The 15,081-nt window shown below is 51.2% G+C and overlaps 1 protein-coding gene across 1 annotated transcript; it reads left to right on the forward strand.

Annotated features, from left to right (window-relative positions):
- Positions 1–1,622: 1,622 nt before the first annotated feature.
- LOC117379732 (coagulation factor X) lies at positions 1,623–7,858 on the forward strand. Its single transcript, XM_055226290.1, has 10 exons — positions 1,623–1,780; positions 3,113–3,285; positions 3,406–3,430; positions 3,843–3,956; positions 4,325–4,459; positions 4,890–5,173; positions 5,353–5,470; positions 5,822–6,018; positions 6,203–6,328; positions 6,841–7,858. The coding sequence occupies exons 1-10, from the start codon at positions 1,723–1,725 to the stop codon at positions 7,270–7,272; spliced, it is 1,662 nt and encodes a 553-aa protein (XP_055082265.1). The 5' UTR covers positions 1,623–1,722; the 3' UTR covers positions 7,273–7,858.
- Positions 7,859–15,081: the final 7,223 nt, after the last annotated feature.

A 15,081-nucleotide genomic window follows, 5' to 3' on the forward strand; every position in this document is an offset into this window, starting at 1 on the left:
CCCGTGTCCACGCCCTTTAAACTGGACCACTGTGACCAATCAGAGACGAGGACTGATCTGTGTATATTTTTGTATAAGTGTATTTATTGTGGTGTATCAGACTGTGGATTTAACGAGAGGACGAGCCCATCTGCCCCCTAGAGGCCCCCGCAACAACTGCACCACAGATCACCTGAGGGGCATTAAAGAGAGGGGGGTTAAAGAGAGGGATTAAAGAGAGGGATTAAAGAGGGGGATTAAAGAGGGGGGTTAAAGAGAGGGATTAAAGAGGGGGGTTAAAGAGAGGGGGATTAGAGAGAGGGATTAAAGAGAGGGGTTAAAGAGGTATTAAAGAGAGGGGGATTAAAGAGAGGGGGGTTAAAGAGAGGGATTAAAGAGGGGGGTTAAAGAGAGGGGGATTAAAGAGGGGTTAAACAGGGGTTAAACAGGGGGATTAAAGAGGGGGGTTAAAGAGAGGGGGATTAAAGAGGGGGGTTAAAGAGAGGGGGATTAAAGAGAGGGGGGTTAAAGAGAGGGGGGTTAAAGAGAGGGGGATTAAAGAGAGGGGGATTAAAGAGAGGGGGATTAAAGAGGGGGGTTAAAGAGAGGGGGATTAAAGAGAGGGGGATTAAAGAGAGGGGGGTTAAAGAGAGGGGGATTAAAGAGAGGGGGATTAAAGAGGGGGGTTAAAGAGAGGGGGATTAAAGAGGGGTTAAAGAGGTATTAAAGAGGGGGGTATTAAAGAGGGTGGGACACATTCTGCTGAAACCTGGGACACAGTGTCTCCTCTGGCCTGTAGGGGGCAGACTCTGCTGGGGCCTGTCCTGACCTACAGGGGGCAGTGTTTGTTCTTGTATTAAATGTAGTGACGTCATAAATGTGTTTTATGTTTGACCTTTGACCTAGTTCTGCCTTAAACTGTCTTTGGGCCAAACTCTTGTCTCTGTCTCTTTTTAAAAAATATATTTTATAAACTTATATTTGAATATTTCTGTTGTTCAGATTCTTCACTTTTCCCATAATCCTCACATCACACTGGGGGATTCTACATGTACCTCTGTGGGAGAATGTTCAGCAGTTACCACAGTGACACAACGGACACATGAAAAACACAAACACTCAAAGAAAAACACGAGACCGAAACACTGGTTTAGTCCTGGTTTAGTCTTGGTTCAGTCCTGGTTTAGTCCTGGTTCAGTCCTGGTTTAGTCCTGGTTTAGTCCTGGTTCAGTCCTTGGTTCAGTCCTGGTTTAGTCCTGGTTCAGTCCTGGTTCAGTCCTGGTTTAGTCCTGGTTCAGTCCTGGTTCAGTCCTGGTTTAGTCCTGGTTCAGTCCTGGTTCAGTCCTTGTTTAGTCCTGGTTCAGTCCTGGTTCAGTCCTGGTTCAGTCCTTGTTTAGTCCTGGTTCAGTCCTGGTTCAGTCCTGGTTCAGTCCTGGTTCAGTCCTGGTTTAGTCCTGGTTCAGTCCTTGTTCAGTCCTTGTTTAGTCCTTGTTTAGTCCTGGTTTAGTCCTGGTCTAGTCCTTGTTCAGTCCTTGTTTAGTCCTTGTTTAGTCCTGGTTTAGTCCTGGTTTAGTCCTGGTTCAGTCCTGGTTCAGTCCGGGTTCAGTTGGGGGAGGTTTCAGTGACGTTCTGAGTAAATATTTGAGACCAAGGATCAGGAGGATCAGACTCGTTTTGTCTTGAATCTTTAACATAAATAAAGTGTCGCTGTTTTATCGAGTGAAACGTGTTTTTAGTTTTAAAATGAGACTCACCTCAGCCCTGAGTGTCCTGCTCTGCTCCCAGATCATCCACTGCAACGGTACTGGACCAGGACCAGGACTGGACCAGGACTGGACCAGGACCGGACCAGGACCAGGACCGGACCAGGACTGGACCAGGACTGGACCAGGACTGGACCAGGACTGGACCAGGACCAGGACTGGACCAGGACTGGACCAGGACTGGACCAGGACTGGACCAGGACCGGACCAGGACCAGACCAGGACTGGACCAGACCAGGACTGGACCAGGACCGGACCAGGACCGGACCAGGACCAGGACCGGACCAGGACTGGACCAGGACTGGACCAGGACTGGACCAGGACTGGACCAGGACCAGGACTGGACCAGGACTGGACCAGGACTGGACCAGGACTGGACCAGGACTGGACCAGGACCAGGACTGGACCAGGACCGGACCAGGACCGGACCAGGACCGGACCAGGACCAGACCAGGACTGGACCAGACCAGGACTGGACCAGGACCGGACCAGGACTGGACCAGACCAGGACTGGACCAGGACAGGACCAGGACTGGACCAGGACTGGACCAGGACCAGGACTGGACCAGGACCGGACCAGGACCAGACCAGGACTGGACCAGGACCGGACCAGGACCGGACCAGGACTGGACCAGGACCGGACCAGGACCGGACCAGGACTGGACCAGGACCAGGACTGGACCAGGACTGGACCAGGACCAGACCAGGACTGGACCAGGACCGGACCAGGACCGGACCAGGACTGGACCAGGACCAGGACTGGACCAGGACCGGACCAGGACCAGACCAGGACCAGGACTGGACCAGGAACGGACCAGGACCAGACCAGGACTGGACCAGGACCGGACCAGGACTGGACCAGATCAGGACCAGACCAGGACCAGACCAGGACCGGACCAGGACTGGACCAGGACTGGACCAGGACCGGAGCAGGACCAGGACTAGACCAGGACTGGACCAGGACCGGACCAGGACCAGGACCAGACCAGGACCGGACCAGGACCAGACCAGGACCGGACCAGGACCAGACCAGGACTGGACCAGGACCAGACCAGGACCGGACCAGGACCAGACCAGGACCGGACCAGGACCAGACCAGACCAGGACCAGGACCAGATCGGGACTAAGACAGGACTGAAACACAACTGAACTAATACTAGAACAAGGACTATACCAGGGTCTAGACTGAGACCAAACCTGGTCTAAACCTGGTCTTACCCTGGTCTAACCCCGGTCTAACCCAGTCTAACCCCGGTCTAAACCCGGTCTAACCCTGGTCTTACCCTGGTCTAACCCTGGTCTAAACCCGGTCTTACCCTGGTCTAACCCTGGTCTAACCCCGGTCTAACCCTGGTCTAACCCTGTCTCAGTGTTTGTGGAGCGTATGGGCGCGCTGCAGGTGCTGACCTCTGCCCCCAGGAGGCGCCGTGCCAATGATCATTTTCTGGAGGAGGCTCGTCCTGGAGACCTCGAGAGAGAATGTTATGAAGAAGCCTGTTCCCAAGAAGAAGCCTCCGAGATCTTCCAGAGCCGAGAGAAGACGGTACCTGGTTTAGTCCTGGTCTAGTCCTGGTTTAGTCCTGGTTTAGTCCTGGTTTAGTCCTGGTTTAGTCCTGGTTCAGTCCTGGTTTAGTTCTGATTTTTATTTGTTTTGTTTTCACAGATGGAGTTCTGGTTCAGATACAAAAGTGAGACCTCCTCCTCTCTCCTCCTCCTCTCCTCTTGTCTCTCCTCCTCCTCCTCTCCTCCTCCTCTCCACCTCCTCCTCCTCTTGTCTCTCTCCTCCTCCTCTCCTCCTCCTCTCCACCTCCTCCTCCTCTCGTCTCTCTCCTCCTCTTGTCTCTCTCCTCCTCCTCTCCTCCTCCTCCTCTCCTCCTCTCGTCTCTTCCAGGTGTGAGTCGTTGCAGTTCGAGTCCTTGTCTAAATGGAGGTCTGTGTTCTGTGGATCCTCCTCCTCCTCCTCTCCTCCTCCTCTCCTCCTCTTGTCTCTCTCCTCCTCTTGTCTCTCTCCTCCTCTTGTCTCTCTCCTCCTCTTGTCTCTCTCCTCCTCTTGTCTCTCTCCTCCCCCTCCTCCTCCTCTCCTCCTCTCGTCTCTTCCAGGTGTGAGTCGTTGCATTTCGAGTCCTTGTCTAAATGGAGGTCTGTGTTCTGTGGATCAGGGACACGTCGTGTGTCTGTGTCCTCCTCAGTTCCATGGAGCGCTGTGTCAGACAGGTGAGGTCAAAGGTCAAAGTCAGACAGGTGAGGTCAAAGGTCAAAGTCAGACAGGTTCTCTCTGTGTTAATCCCATTTTCTCTCTATGTCCTCTCCGTGTTAATCCCGTGTCCTCTCCGTGTTAATCCCGTGTCCTCTCCGTGTTAATCCCGTGTCCTCTCCGTGTTAATCCCGTGTCCTCTCCGTGTTAATCCTGTGTCCTCTCCGTCTTAATCCCGTGTCCTCTCCGTGTTAATCCCGTGTCCTCTCCGTGTTAATCCTGTGTCCTCTCCGTCTTAATCCCGTGTCCTCTCCGTGTTAATCCCGTGTCCTCTCCGTGTTAATGCCGTGTCCTCTCCGTGTTAATCCCGTGTTCTCTCTGGTTCTAGCGCTGCAGGTGTGCTCCTACAAGAACGGCGGCTGCATGCAGTACTGCTCTGACCTGCCGGGGGGCGCCGGAGTGCAGTGCGGCTGTGCTGAAGGATACAGACTCGAGGAAGACGGACACGGCTGCAGCCCCACAGGTGAGGGAGGGCATCTGACATAATCTGACTGACACACAGGGAGGGCATCTGACATAATCTGACTGACACACAGGGAGGGCATCTGACATAATCTGACTGACACACAGGGAGGGCATCTGACATAATCTGATTGACACACAGGGAGGGCATCTGACATAATCTGATTGACACACAGGGAGGGCATCTGACATAATCTGACTGACACACAGGGAGGGCATCTGACATAATCTGACTGACACACAGGGAGGGCATCTGACATAATCTGACTGACACACAGGGAGGGCATCTGACATAATCTGACTGACACACAGGGAGGGCATCTGACATAATCTGAATTTTGGGGGGAGGGGATGATTTTTGTGGGAAAAGCAGCACAAAGGTGAGCTCTGAGGGGGCGGGGCTTTTAACGCCGTTTCATCTCTCATTTCAGTGGCGTTTCCTTGTGGTCGACAGCGGAACCAAGACTGGATCCGAGGCCGGTCTTTGTTAGTCCCAGACCAGAACCAGGACCAGAACCAGGACCAGGACCAGAACCGCACCGAGAACCAGACCAGTCCTCAGACTCCGACTGTGTGGACAGGAACTGAGAGGCCCCTGAACGCCTCGGGGCCTGACCTGACCTCTGACCTCCTGCAGGGGGCAGCAGGGCGGGGCCAGGGTGATGGGCGGATTGTGGGCGGGACTCTGGAGGTGTCAGGAGGAAGTCCGTGGACAGTAAATGTTTATCTCTTTTAAACAGTTTAAAGGTTCAATAAGTAACTTTTGTTCACAGCGTATGCTAGCAGGTGTATGCTAGCAGGTGTATGCTAGCAGGTGTATGCTAGCAGGTGTATGCTAGCAGGTTAGCTCTGTCCTCACAGTCCTGCAGGTCTGAGTCCTGATGTTCTCCTCAGGTTCTGGTCCGGAGAACAGACGGGTTCGGGTTCTGTGGAGGAGCTCTGCTCTCAGAGCGATGGGTCGTCTCTGCTGCTCACTGCTTCCAAAACACACGAGCAGATCACATCACTGTAGGTACGAGAGGAGGAGGAGAGGAGGAGGAGGAGGAGGAGAGGAGGAGAGAGGGTCAGAGGAGGAGAGAGGAGGAGGAGAGGAGGAGAGAGAGGGGGAGGAGGACAGAGGGTCAGAGGGAAAGAGAGGAGGAGGAGAAGAGAGAGGAGGAGAGAGGGTCAGAGGGGGAGAGAGGAGGAGGAGAGGAGAGAGAGGAGGAGAGGAGGAGGAGGAGAGAGGGTCAGAGGGGGAGAGAGGAGGAGGAGAGGAGAGGGGGAGGAGGAGAGACGGTCAGAGGGTCAGAGGTCAGAGGGTCAGAGGGTCAGAGGTCAGAGGGTCAGAGGTCAGAGGGCGTGGCTGACTCTGTGTGTTCAGGTGATGTGGATAAGTTGCGTCTGGATCCTGAGGAGCAGATGGTGAAGGTGAAGAAGGTTCTGGTCCATCCTCATTTCCACGACTTCACTCTGGACAGTGACGTCGCTCTGCTCCTCCTCAACTCCTCCGTCCTCCTCACCTCCTCCACCATCAGCGCCTGCCTCCCAGACCCCCACCTGGCCTCCTACCTGCTCCAGGTGAGACCCCGACTGGACCGGGACTGGACCGGGACTAAACCAGGACCCGGTTCAGTCCCGGTTCAGACCCGGTTCAGACCCGGTTCAGTCCCGGTTCAGACCTGGTTCAGTCCCGGTTCAGACCCGGTTCAGACCCGGTTCAGTCCCGGTTCAGTCCGGTTCAGTCGTGGCTCTCGTGTTTCAGGTGGACAGTCGGGGGGTGGTCTCGGGTTGGGGGACCACTCATTACTTGGGCCGCAGTTCCCGTTTCCTGAGGAAGGTGGCGCTGCCTGTGGTGAGCCACGAGACCTGCAGCCGGTCTACGGAGCAGGTCTGTGTGAGGGCGAGCGTTCGTCACAGTGTGGGACCTGCCTCTGGTCAGGGTTTAGGTCAAAGGTCAAATATGACACAAACTGACCCCTGGGAACTTTAAGCCACGTTCTGTTTTTTCCTCCTCACACAAACTCTGCAGATTTAAACTGAAAACACTCTTTCCCACCTTGTGATGTCATCATGTGATACAGGAAGTGCTCCACTGTGTTTTTAAACTCCACCTTCACTAGAATCATCTGGATCATTTAAACTCTTTACTTACTTTAAAGGAGTTGTCTCTGATCTCGACTGAACTAAAGGCAAAAGGAGGAGTTCACTTGATGACATCACAAGGTGGAACAGAGTTTTTTGATCTTTGGAGATGTGACAGACGAATAATAAAGAGTGAAACAAAACTCAGCTGCAGGTCTGTGTGAGGACAGGGGTCAGGGGTCAGGGGTCAGTCTGTGTCATAGACCCTCTTTAAAGCTCCACTATGGAACCTTTCATAACGGTGTGCTCCCCCTGCAGGTCATCACTGATAACATGTTCTGCGCGGGCGTGGTGGACGCGTCCCGGGACGCGTGCAGCGGGGACAGTGGCGGGCCCTTCGTGGTCCACTTCAGAGGGACCTGGTTTGTGACGGGCGTGGTCAGCTGGGGCGAGCAGTGCGCCACCCGCGGGAAGTACGGGGTGTACACACGCCTCGGCAACTTCCTCAGCTGGATCAGGGAAACCATGGCAACGGAAGAGAGGAGAGAGAGGGAGGAGCAAGAGGAGAGAGAGAGGAGAGGGAGGGAGGAGCAAGAGGAGAGAGAGAGGAGAGGGAGGGAGGAGCAGAGGGAGGAGCAGAGGGAGGAGCACAGAGGAGGCTCAGCTCTGAACCAAACCCAGAACCAAGACCTGGTCCATAAACCACAGAGTCTGAATCAAACAGGACACAATGGGACTGTAAATCCTTAAAGACGATTTTATGTCTGTAACTTTGCTCTCTGTGCTAAGCCCCTCCCCTTCAGAGCACTAATGAAACTCCTGCACATCACACCAGGTTTGTCGCGTCATAGTGCACAGTTTGTGTCATGTTTTTGTTTATTTATGGAGACTTGTTGTGTGGAGCGTGGGTGATGTAGACTTGTGGGCGGAGCCTCGTACAGACTCGTACTGCGAACTGTAAGGAGTGTTTGAATGGGGCCTGGGAGAGATCTCTAGATTACTGGATGAACTCTGACACCTCTTCGTGTTTTTGAGGAGTCAGAGTTGGAACATGGGGCAGACATACTAAAGTACATTTTGCAGAATATTTCACAAACAAATCGTCAAGAGCATTTATATCGTTTCATTTTGTTTATTTTTGTCTTTTTAATCTTTGGTAAAGTGTCATGAGAAACACTGTTAAATAAAATGAATTATTATTCTTTCCACTGGACTTTAGTGATTCCTTTAGCCCCTCCCCTCTGTCCTGTAGCCCCTCCCCTCTGTGAACTTGTAGTGGTGAGAACTGTTTGGAATCAATTTAAACTGAATAAACTTTAAATATGACGAGAGGCTGAAGATGAAGTTGTGACTGGAAAGTAACGATCTGAGACTGTTTATATAAATGAACAGAGCTAACCTGCTAGCTCAGATATAGCTAACCTGCTAGCATAAACTGTATATATAAATGAACAGAGCTAACCTGCTAGCTCAGATATAGCTAACCTGCTAGCATAAACTGTATATATAAATGAACAGAGCTAACCTGCTAGCATAGACAGTGTATATAAATGTAATTGTGTTTTTGTAATGTCTTTGTTGTGTTTGTCTATGGCCCAGGGACAACAGATGGAAACAGTATGTTTTGCTATAATCTGACATATTTACACTGTTTACAGATGTTCATTAATATGCTCTGTCCCTATCAAATAAATAAATGGACGTTGTGTACCTGAATGATCCTAGTGTGTTGCACATTATGCCCCTGGTAGGGCATCCATGGCAAACAGGTCCTAGGTGACCGTTCCCAATGCCACTATGATGAACAATAAGACAAGGACTGTGAGGTCGTATGGTGCAGCCGGGGCCGCGCCCTGGAGCCAGGCCTGGGGTTGGGGCTCTAATGCGAGCGCCTGGTGGTCGGGCCTTTGCCCACGGCGCCTGGTCGGGCTCAGCCCGAAAGAACGACGTGGGTCCTCCTGTGGGCTCACCGCCCGCAGAGGGCCTCATAGGGGTCGGGTGCACAAAGGACTGGGCAGCGGTTGGGGATGGGTGTCTCGGCGACCCGCTCCACAGACCTGTCTTGGACACTCGGGTGAAGAGAGGGGCAGAGCTGTAGAGCACCACCTGGTGGTGAGTTGGATCTGCCTGTGGAGGAGGAAGGACAGACCTGACAGGCCCAAGTGTATCATGAGGGTCTGTTAGGAAACACCTGGAGGAGCCTCTGTCAGGGGGTCTTCACCTCCGGGAGAGTTTCTCCCTGATCCCGGGGGAGGCTGGGGACATGGACTCTGAGTGGGACATGTCCCCCACCTCTATTGTCGATGTGGCCGCTCGTAGTTGTGGTCATAAGGTCTGCGGTGCCTCTCGCAGTGGCAATCCCTAAACCCGGCGGTGGACGTTGGAAGTAAGGGATGCCATCAGCCTGAAGAAGAATTACTGTCAGGCCTTCTGAGGCAGCTGACAGGTACCGTCAGGCCAAGCGTGCTGCAGCTCGTGCAGTCACAGCGGCAAAAACTCGAGCTGGGAGGAGTTCGAGGAGGCCATGGAGGAGGACTATCGGACGGCCTTAAAGAGATTATAGCAAACCGTCCGACACCTCAGGAGGAGGAAGCAGTGCTTCACCAACACTGTTTACAGTGCGGGTGGAGACCTGCTGACCTCGACTGAGTACGCTGTCGGGCGGTGGAAGGACTTTGAGGATCTCCTCAATCCCACTGTCACGTCTTCACAGGAGGAAGCAGAGACTGGAGACCTGGAGGTGGACTCGTCCTTCACCCTGAGGTCTCAGAGATGGACCTGGCTGAAGTCACTGAGGTGGTTGGCAAGCTCCTTGGTAGCAAGGGTCCGGGGTTGGACGAGATCCGTCCTGAGTATCTAAAATCTCTGGATGTTGTGGGTCTTGGCAGACCGGGGTGGTGGTCCCTCTGTATAAGAAGGGGGACTGGAGGGTGTGTTCCAATTACAGGGGAATCACACTCCTCAGCCTTCCCGTTAAGGTCTATTCCAGGGACTGGAGAGGAGAATCCGACCGATAGTCGAACCTCGGATCCAGGAGGAGCAGTGTGGTTTTGGTCCCGGTCGTTGAACACTGGACCAGCTCTATACTCTCCATCGGGTCCTTGAGGCTCATGGGAGTTTGACACAGTCCATGTGTTTTGTGGATCTGGAGAAGACATTTGACCGTGTCCCTCGTGGTGTCCTTTGGGGGGTGCTCTGGGAGTATGGGGTCTGGGGCTCTTTGCTCAGGGCTGTCCAGTCCCTGTATGACCGGAGCAGGAGCTGTGTCTCTGCAGTGAGTCAGACCTGCTCCTGGTGCAGGTTGGACTCAGGGCTGCACTTTGTCACCGGGTCTGTTCATTATATTTATGGACAGAATTTCTAGGTGCAGCCAGGGGCCGGAGGGGGTCTGGTTCAGGGGCCAGAGGGGGTCTCAAGTGGAGCAGTTCAAGTATCTCAGGGTCTTGTCTCGACTGAGGGGAGGATGGAGCGTGAGATTGACAGTTGGATCAGTGTCTGCAGTGATGTTGTCTCTGTGTCGTCTGTTGTGGTGAAGAAGGAGCTGAGTCCAAAGACAAAGTTCTGGATTTACCTCAGTCTGTGTTCTGCCCTCACCTCATGAGCTCTGGGGAATGACCGAAAGGACAAGGTCGCGGATACAAGCGGCTGAAATCCTCACAGGGTCCTCCACAGGGTGGCAGGGCGCTCCTTCAGAGACAGGGTGAGGAGCTCAGTCATATAGGAGGAGCTCGGAGTAGAGCCGCTGCTCCTCCACGTCGAGGAGGCCCATCCCCAACATCCCCAGTCGAGGTCAGCAGTTCTCCACCCGCACTGGGGAAGATCCAGGGAGGTCTGGGCCTCGACCCGGCCTTGGATAAAGCAAAAGAAAATGGATGGATGGACATAGCTAACATGTGAGCATATACCGTGTATATAAATGGACATAGAGAACCTGTTAAAGAAAAATAATCTTACATATTTTTAAATAATTCGCCGTTGTGTTGTGTGACTTTTTCACTGGTGTCGCGAAAAAAGCCTGTTGTTTCCCCAAAGCTGCGTTTAGCTCTGGGCTCGTTCTGCCCATAGTGCACGTCCTCGTGGGGAGTTAGTGTGGAGCTTTGTGAGACGTAGTGACGTGTCCCTCCACATTGTGTCTTTGTCTCCACAGTCGCTCTGCAGAGACGCACATGTTTCTTTTGTCTTAAATGGTTGTGAAAGTGATTCTCTTTATTTTCTTCCATGTTTTGGAATCAAACTGCTTCATCCTCACAGAGGGAGCACTGGATTTGTCACGTGCACAATACTGACCTTTGAAGTGAGGTCAAAGTTCACCTTAACTTATCTAAACTTCACGTATAATGAACAAATGTTTAAGAGATTGTCATTTTTAAATCTATATAAACTCAAGGGTGATAAAAAAAAATAGCAACAGAATAAAATTTAATTTTAGATGCAGCTCATTAGTGAGTTGTGTTGTTTTTAGAACCGTCTGGGGGCGACTCACGTGGCGCCCGTGGGCACAGGGTTGGTGACCCCTGCTCTACATGATCCTGGGGTTTTTATTTCACTATTGTGTCTGTAAATCAAGATCTGAACATTAATAACAGACAAATCAGGTCCTTCTTTCCCCGAGGTCGCTCTGTTAGCGTTAGCAACAGGTTTGATTGACAGTGTTGCTAAGCGCCCGATAAACCAGCGATGTAGGCGGGAAGGGGGCGTTACCTTCATCAGCCTCGCTCTGGATTGGGTCTTTGGTTGCTATGATACTCGTGCTCATAACCAGACACAATGCATTATGGGACAGTTTGAGGGCGGAGCTTTAACTGGTCCAAAGAACAGGCAGAGGCGGTTTCAGAGTTCTGTATTAGACTCGTGAGAAAAACAGTTTTACATTTGAACATTGAAAATGACCTCATCGATTCAGACTGGAAGACGTCCTCAGGGTCCGAGTGGCACCGCGGGGTCAGAGGTCGCGGGTCACAGAGGCCGCGTCCCCTCCGCTGGCCCCGCCCCCTCCACTGGGCCCATCTCTACAGTTTGAAACAGGTTTAAGTCTTTGAAGAGTCTGGTGGAGCATGCAGCGTGTCCTCATGCACTGGAACGGTTTGGTCCACAGACGGAGTTTACATTTTCATCTGTCTATGGTTTCGTCACATTCGTTTGCGTCGCGTCGGCCGACGGGAGCTGAAACACGTGAGGCATTTACACACAACTACAAGGTCTCTGGTTCAGTTCTCTCTGTGTCTGAATCAGTTTGGCTTTATTTCCTCCTAAAGCAATAATCCTCCAGACAGTAATCCTAAACCTGGTTTAGTCCTGGATTAGACCTGGTTTAGTCCTGGATTAGTCCTGGTTCAGTCCTGGTTCAGTCCTGGTTCAGTCCTGGTTCAGTCCTGGTTTGGACCTGGTTTAGTCCTGGTTCAGTCCTGGTTTGGACCTGGTTTAGACCTGGTTTAGACCTGGTTTAGACCTGGTTCAGTCCTGGTTTAGACCTGGTTCAGTCCTGGTTCAGTCCTGGTTCAGTCCTGGTTCAGTCCTGGTTTTGAGGGCAGTGCTGTCCGAGGCAGTGATCCGAGTGCCGTGTTTTTCTCCCATCGACCGACGTTCTGCCACCACAAGGAACTCTGGGAAAATGCAAACAAGATGGAGGACGACGTTTTGTCCTTCACATTCACCAGACGTTATGTCGTGACTCTTACTCAAGCAGCACTTTTCACAAATACTTTTTTACTAGTTGAGTAACTCCGTGTACTTTCACTTGAGTAATATTATTTTGAAGTACTTTTACTCGAGTACTTGAGTATCCTCCAGTGTTTGCAGGTTCCCAGGTTAAACTCACATCAATTCAAATAGTTGAAGAGTAAAAGGTTTGGGCAGAATCAGAGCTGAGGCTGAGTCCACACTAAGACCTCAGCTCCGTAGAGCTGATTCATCACATTCTCTGCTAAATGGAGGCACTGCTCTGTCTGACTCTGTTAGACTTTAATCTGAGTTTAGTTTAACACAATCTGACCATAAAGAACTGACTTATCTGAACTACAACAGGTGATGTGAGCTGATACACAAGTCCCTCAAATAACACCACACTCACAAGCTAGCATTAGCATTAGCATTAGCATTAGCATTAGCCAACACTCTTTCAGTGAGTCTCATCTCTGTGTAAACTTAAACTCTGAACAGAACATGTGCTCTTTAAATACAGATTGGATTTTTTCTTCAGTTTTCTTTTTTTTAAACCCACTTAAAGCTGTACTGTGTCACTTTTCTAGAGGACGTCCAGTAGAAGAGTTACAGAGTGTAGCTTTGAATTGCAGCAGTGATTTTTGTTGTATAGTTTAGTGTGCACACAGCCCCAGGACGACACCAGAACATTCAGAGTAAAAACACTGCACAGGACTGAAGCCACAGCTGCCCTGAGGCGACTGGAGGAAGCCAGGCTGCCCGTCCGTGTCGTACAGAGGCGTGTCCTGGACATATCTCTGGACGTAGCAGGAAGTGGCTCCGTTGACTCCAGTTCACTTTCTACGTAAAAGGCGTAATGTTGACCGACCAATCAGGCGCCTTCTTTCCCCGAGGAGCAGGGACGAGCTCCTGCAACAACCTCGCTCCTGATTGGCTCGTGTGGCTTCATTTGTCTGGAGCCGAACGCCGTGGGGACGTCTCACTCGGTCTTGCTCAAGGACACAATGGCAGTATGGACTTGTTGGAGCTTAGATTGAACCATTAACCTTTGCGTTAGTGGGTGGCTGCTCTACCATTACCACCCAAACAGGAATGGCATTTCTGGATCTGGGAGAGGCTAACCACTCTGCCACCGCCCCAGCCGCCTTACCCAGAATCCTGTGCAGTGCTTTTTAAAAAAACATTTGGACATTTGAATATTCTCCAAAAACAGTTCGGTCTCGTGTCGGCAGTGACGAAAAAAAGTTTAACTCCAGTTTTTGAAATTTCAGTTTGAATTTTCAGTTCATCAGCTTCACTGAAACTTACCAAAGTGCTTACGTCATATTATAGTCCTTATTTAAACCGCAAAAAGTCCCTCTGAAGTCCTGGTTTAGTCCTTGGATTTAGAACCACGTTTAGTCCTGGTTCAGGCCCATGGAAGTCCTGGTTTAGATCTGATTTAGGCCTTTTTAAGTCTTGTTAATATCCTGGATTAGTCCCAGTTTACTCCCGGTTTAGTCCTGGTTTAGGCCCACTCTTAGTCCTGGTTTAGTCCTGGTTCAGTCCTGGTTTAGGCCCACTCTTAGTCCTGGTTCAGTCCTGGTTCAGTCCTGGTTCAGTCCTGGTTTAGTCCTGGTTCAGTCCTGGTTTAGTCCTGGTTTAGTCCTGGTTCAGTCCTGGTTCAGTCCTGGTTTAGACCTGGTTTAGTCCTGGTTTAGGCCTGGTTTAGTCCTGGTTTAGTCCTGGTTCAGTCCTGGTTCAGTCCTGGTTCAGTCCTGGTTTAGGCCCACTCTTAGTCCTGGTCTAGTCCTGGTTTAGTCCTAGTTTAGTCCTGGTTTAGGCCCACTCTTAGTCCTGGTTTAGTCCTGGTTTAGTCCTGGTTTAGTCCTGGTTTAGTCCTGGTTCAGTCCTGGTTCAGTCCTGGTTTAGTCCTGGTTTAGTCCTGGTTTAGGCCCACTCTTAGTCCTGGTTTAGTCCTGGTTTAGTCCTGGTTCAGTCCTGGTTTAGTCCTGGTTTAGTCCTGGTTTAGGCCCACTCTTAGTCCTGGTTTAGTCCTGGTTTAGTCCTGGTTTAGTCCTGGTTTAGTCCTGGTTCAGTCCTGGTTCAGTCCTGGTTTAGTCCTGGTTTAGTCCTGGTTTAGTCCTGGTTTAGTCCTGGTTCAGTCCTGGTTTAGTCCTGGTTTAGTCCTGGTTTAGTCCTGGTTCAGTCCTGGTTTAGTCCTGGTTTAGTCCTGGTTTAGTCCTGGTTCAGTCCTGGTTTAGTCCTGGTTCAGTCCTGGTTTAGTCCTGGTTCAGTCCTGGTTCAGTCCTGGTTTAGTCCTGGTTCAGTCCTGGTTCAGTCCTGGTTTAGTCCTGGTTCAGTCCTGGTTCAGTCCTGGTTTAGTCCTGGTTTAGTCCTGGTTTAGTCCTGGTTTAGTCCTGGTTTAGGCCCACTCTTAGTCCTGGGTTGGGTCCTTCTTTCGTCCCTGTTCATAGTTCGTCTACATTGCTTTTGCTTTTCCCTCGAAAAACATTTCTTGTCGATTTGGTTGGATGCAAACAAAGTCACGTGACAGTGAAAGCTTGATTGTGATTGGACGAAGAGACGGAGAGAAACAGGAAGCAGCGTGGAGCAGAAAGTGCAGAGTTCAAATGAAGGCTTAAAGCTCAAAATGGCCGCCGCGTCATGACAATCAAAATGGCCGCCGCGTTGGTGATGATGGACAGGTGATAAACAGAATCTGGATTTGAGTAGTTCTGACTTTCTTGACATTGAATATCACTTTTATTTTTGTGTTGCCATGGTGACAAAACCCATTTTAGTCATGGTTTAGGCCAACTTTAAACTTTAGTCGTTAGAACTTAGTCTAAATCTAGTACTGGTTGAGTTCTGACTCAGTCCAGGTTTAGTCCTGGTTTAGTCCTGGTTCAGTCATGG

Source organism: Periophthalmus magnuspinnatus, chromosome 13 (genome assembly GCF_009829125.3).
Source record: "Periophthalmus magnuspinnatus isolate fPerMag1 chromosome 13, fPerMag1.2.pri, whole genome shotgun sequence".
Taxonomy (NCBI): domain Eukaryota; kingdom Metazoa; phylum Chordata; class Actinopteri; order Gobiiformes; family Gobiidae; genus Periophthalmus; species Periophthalmus magnuspinnatus.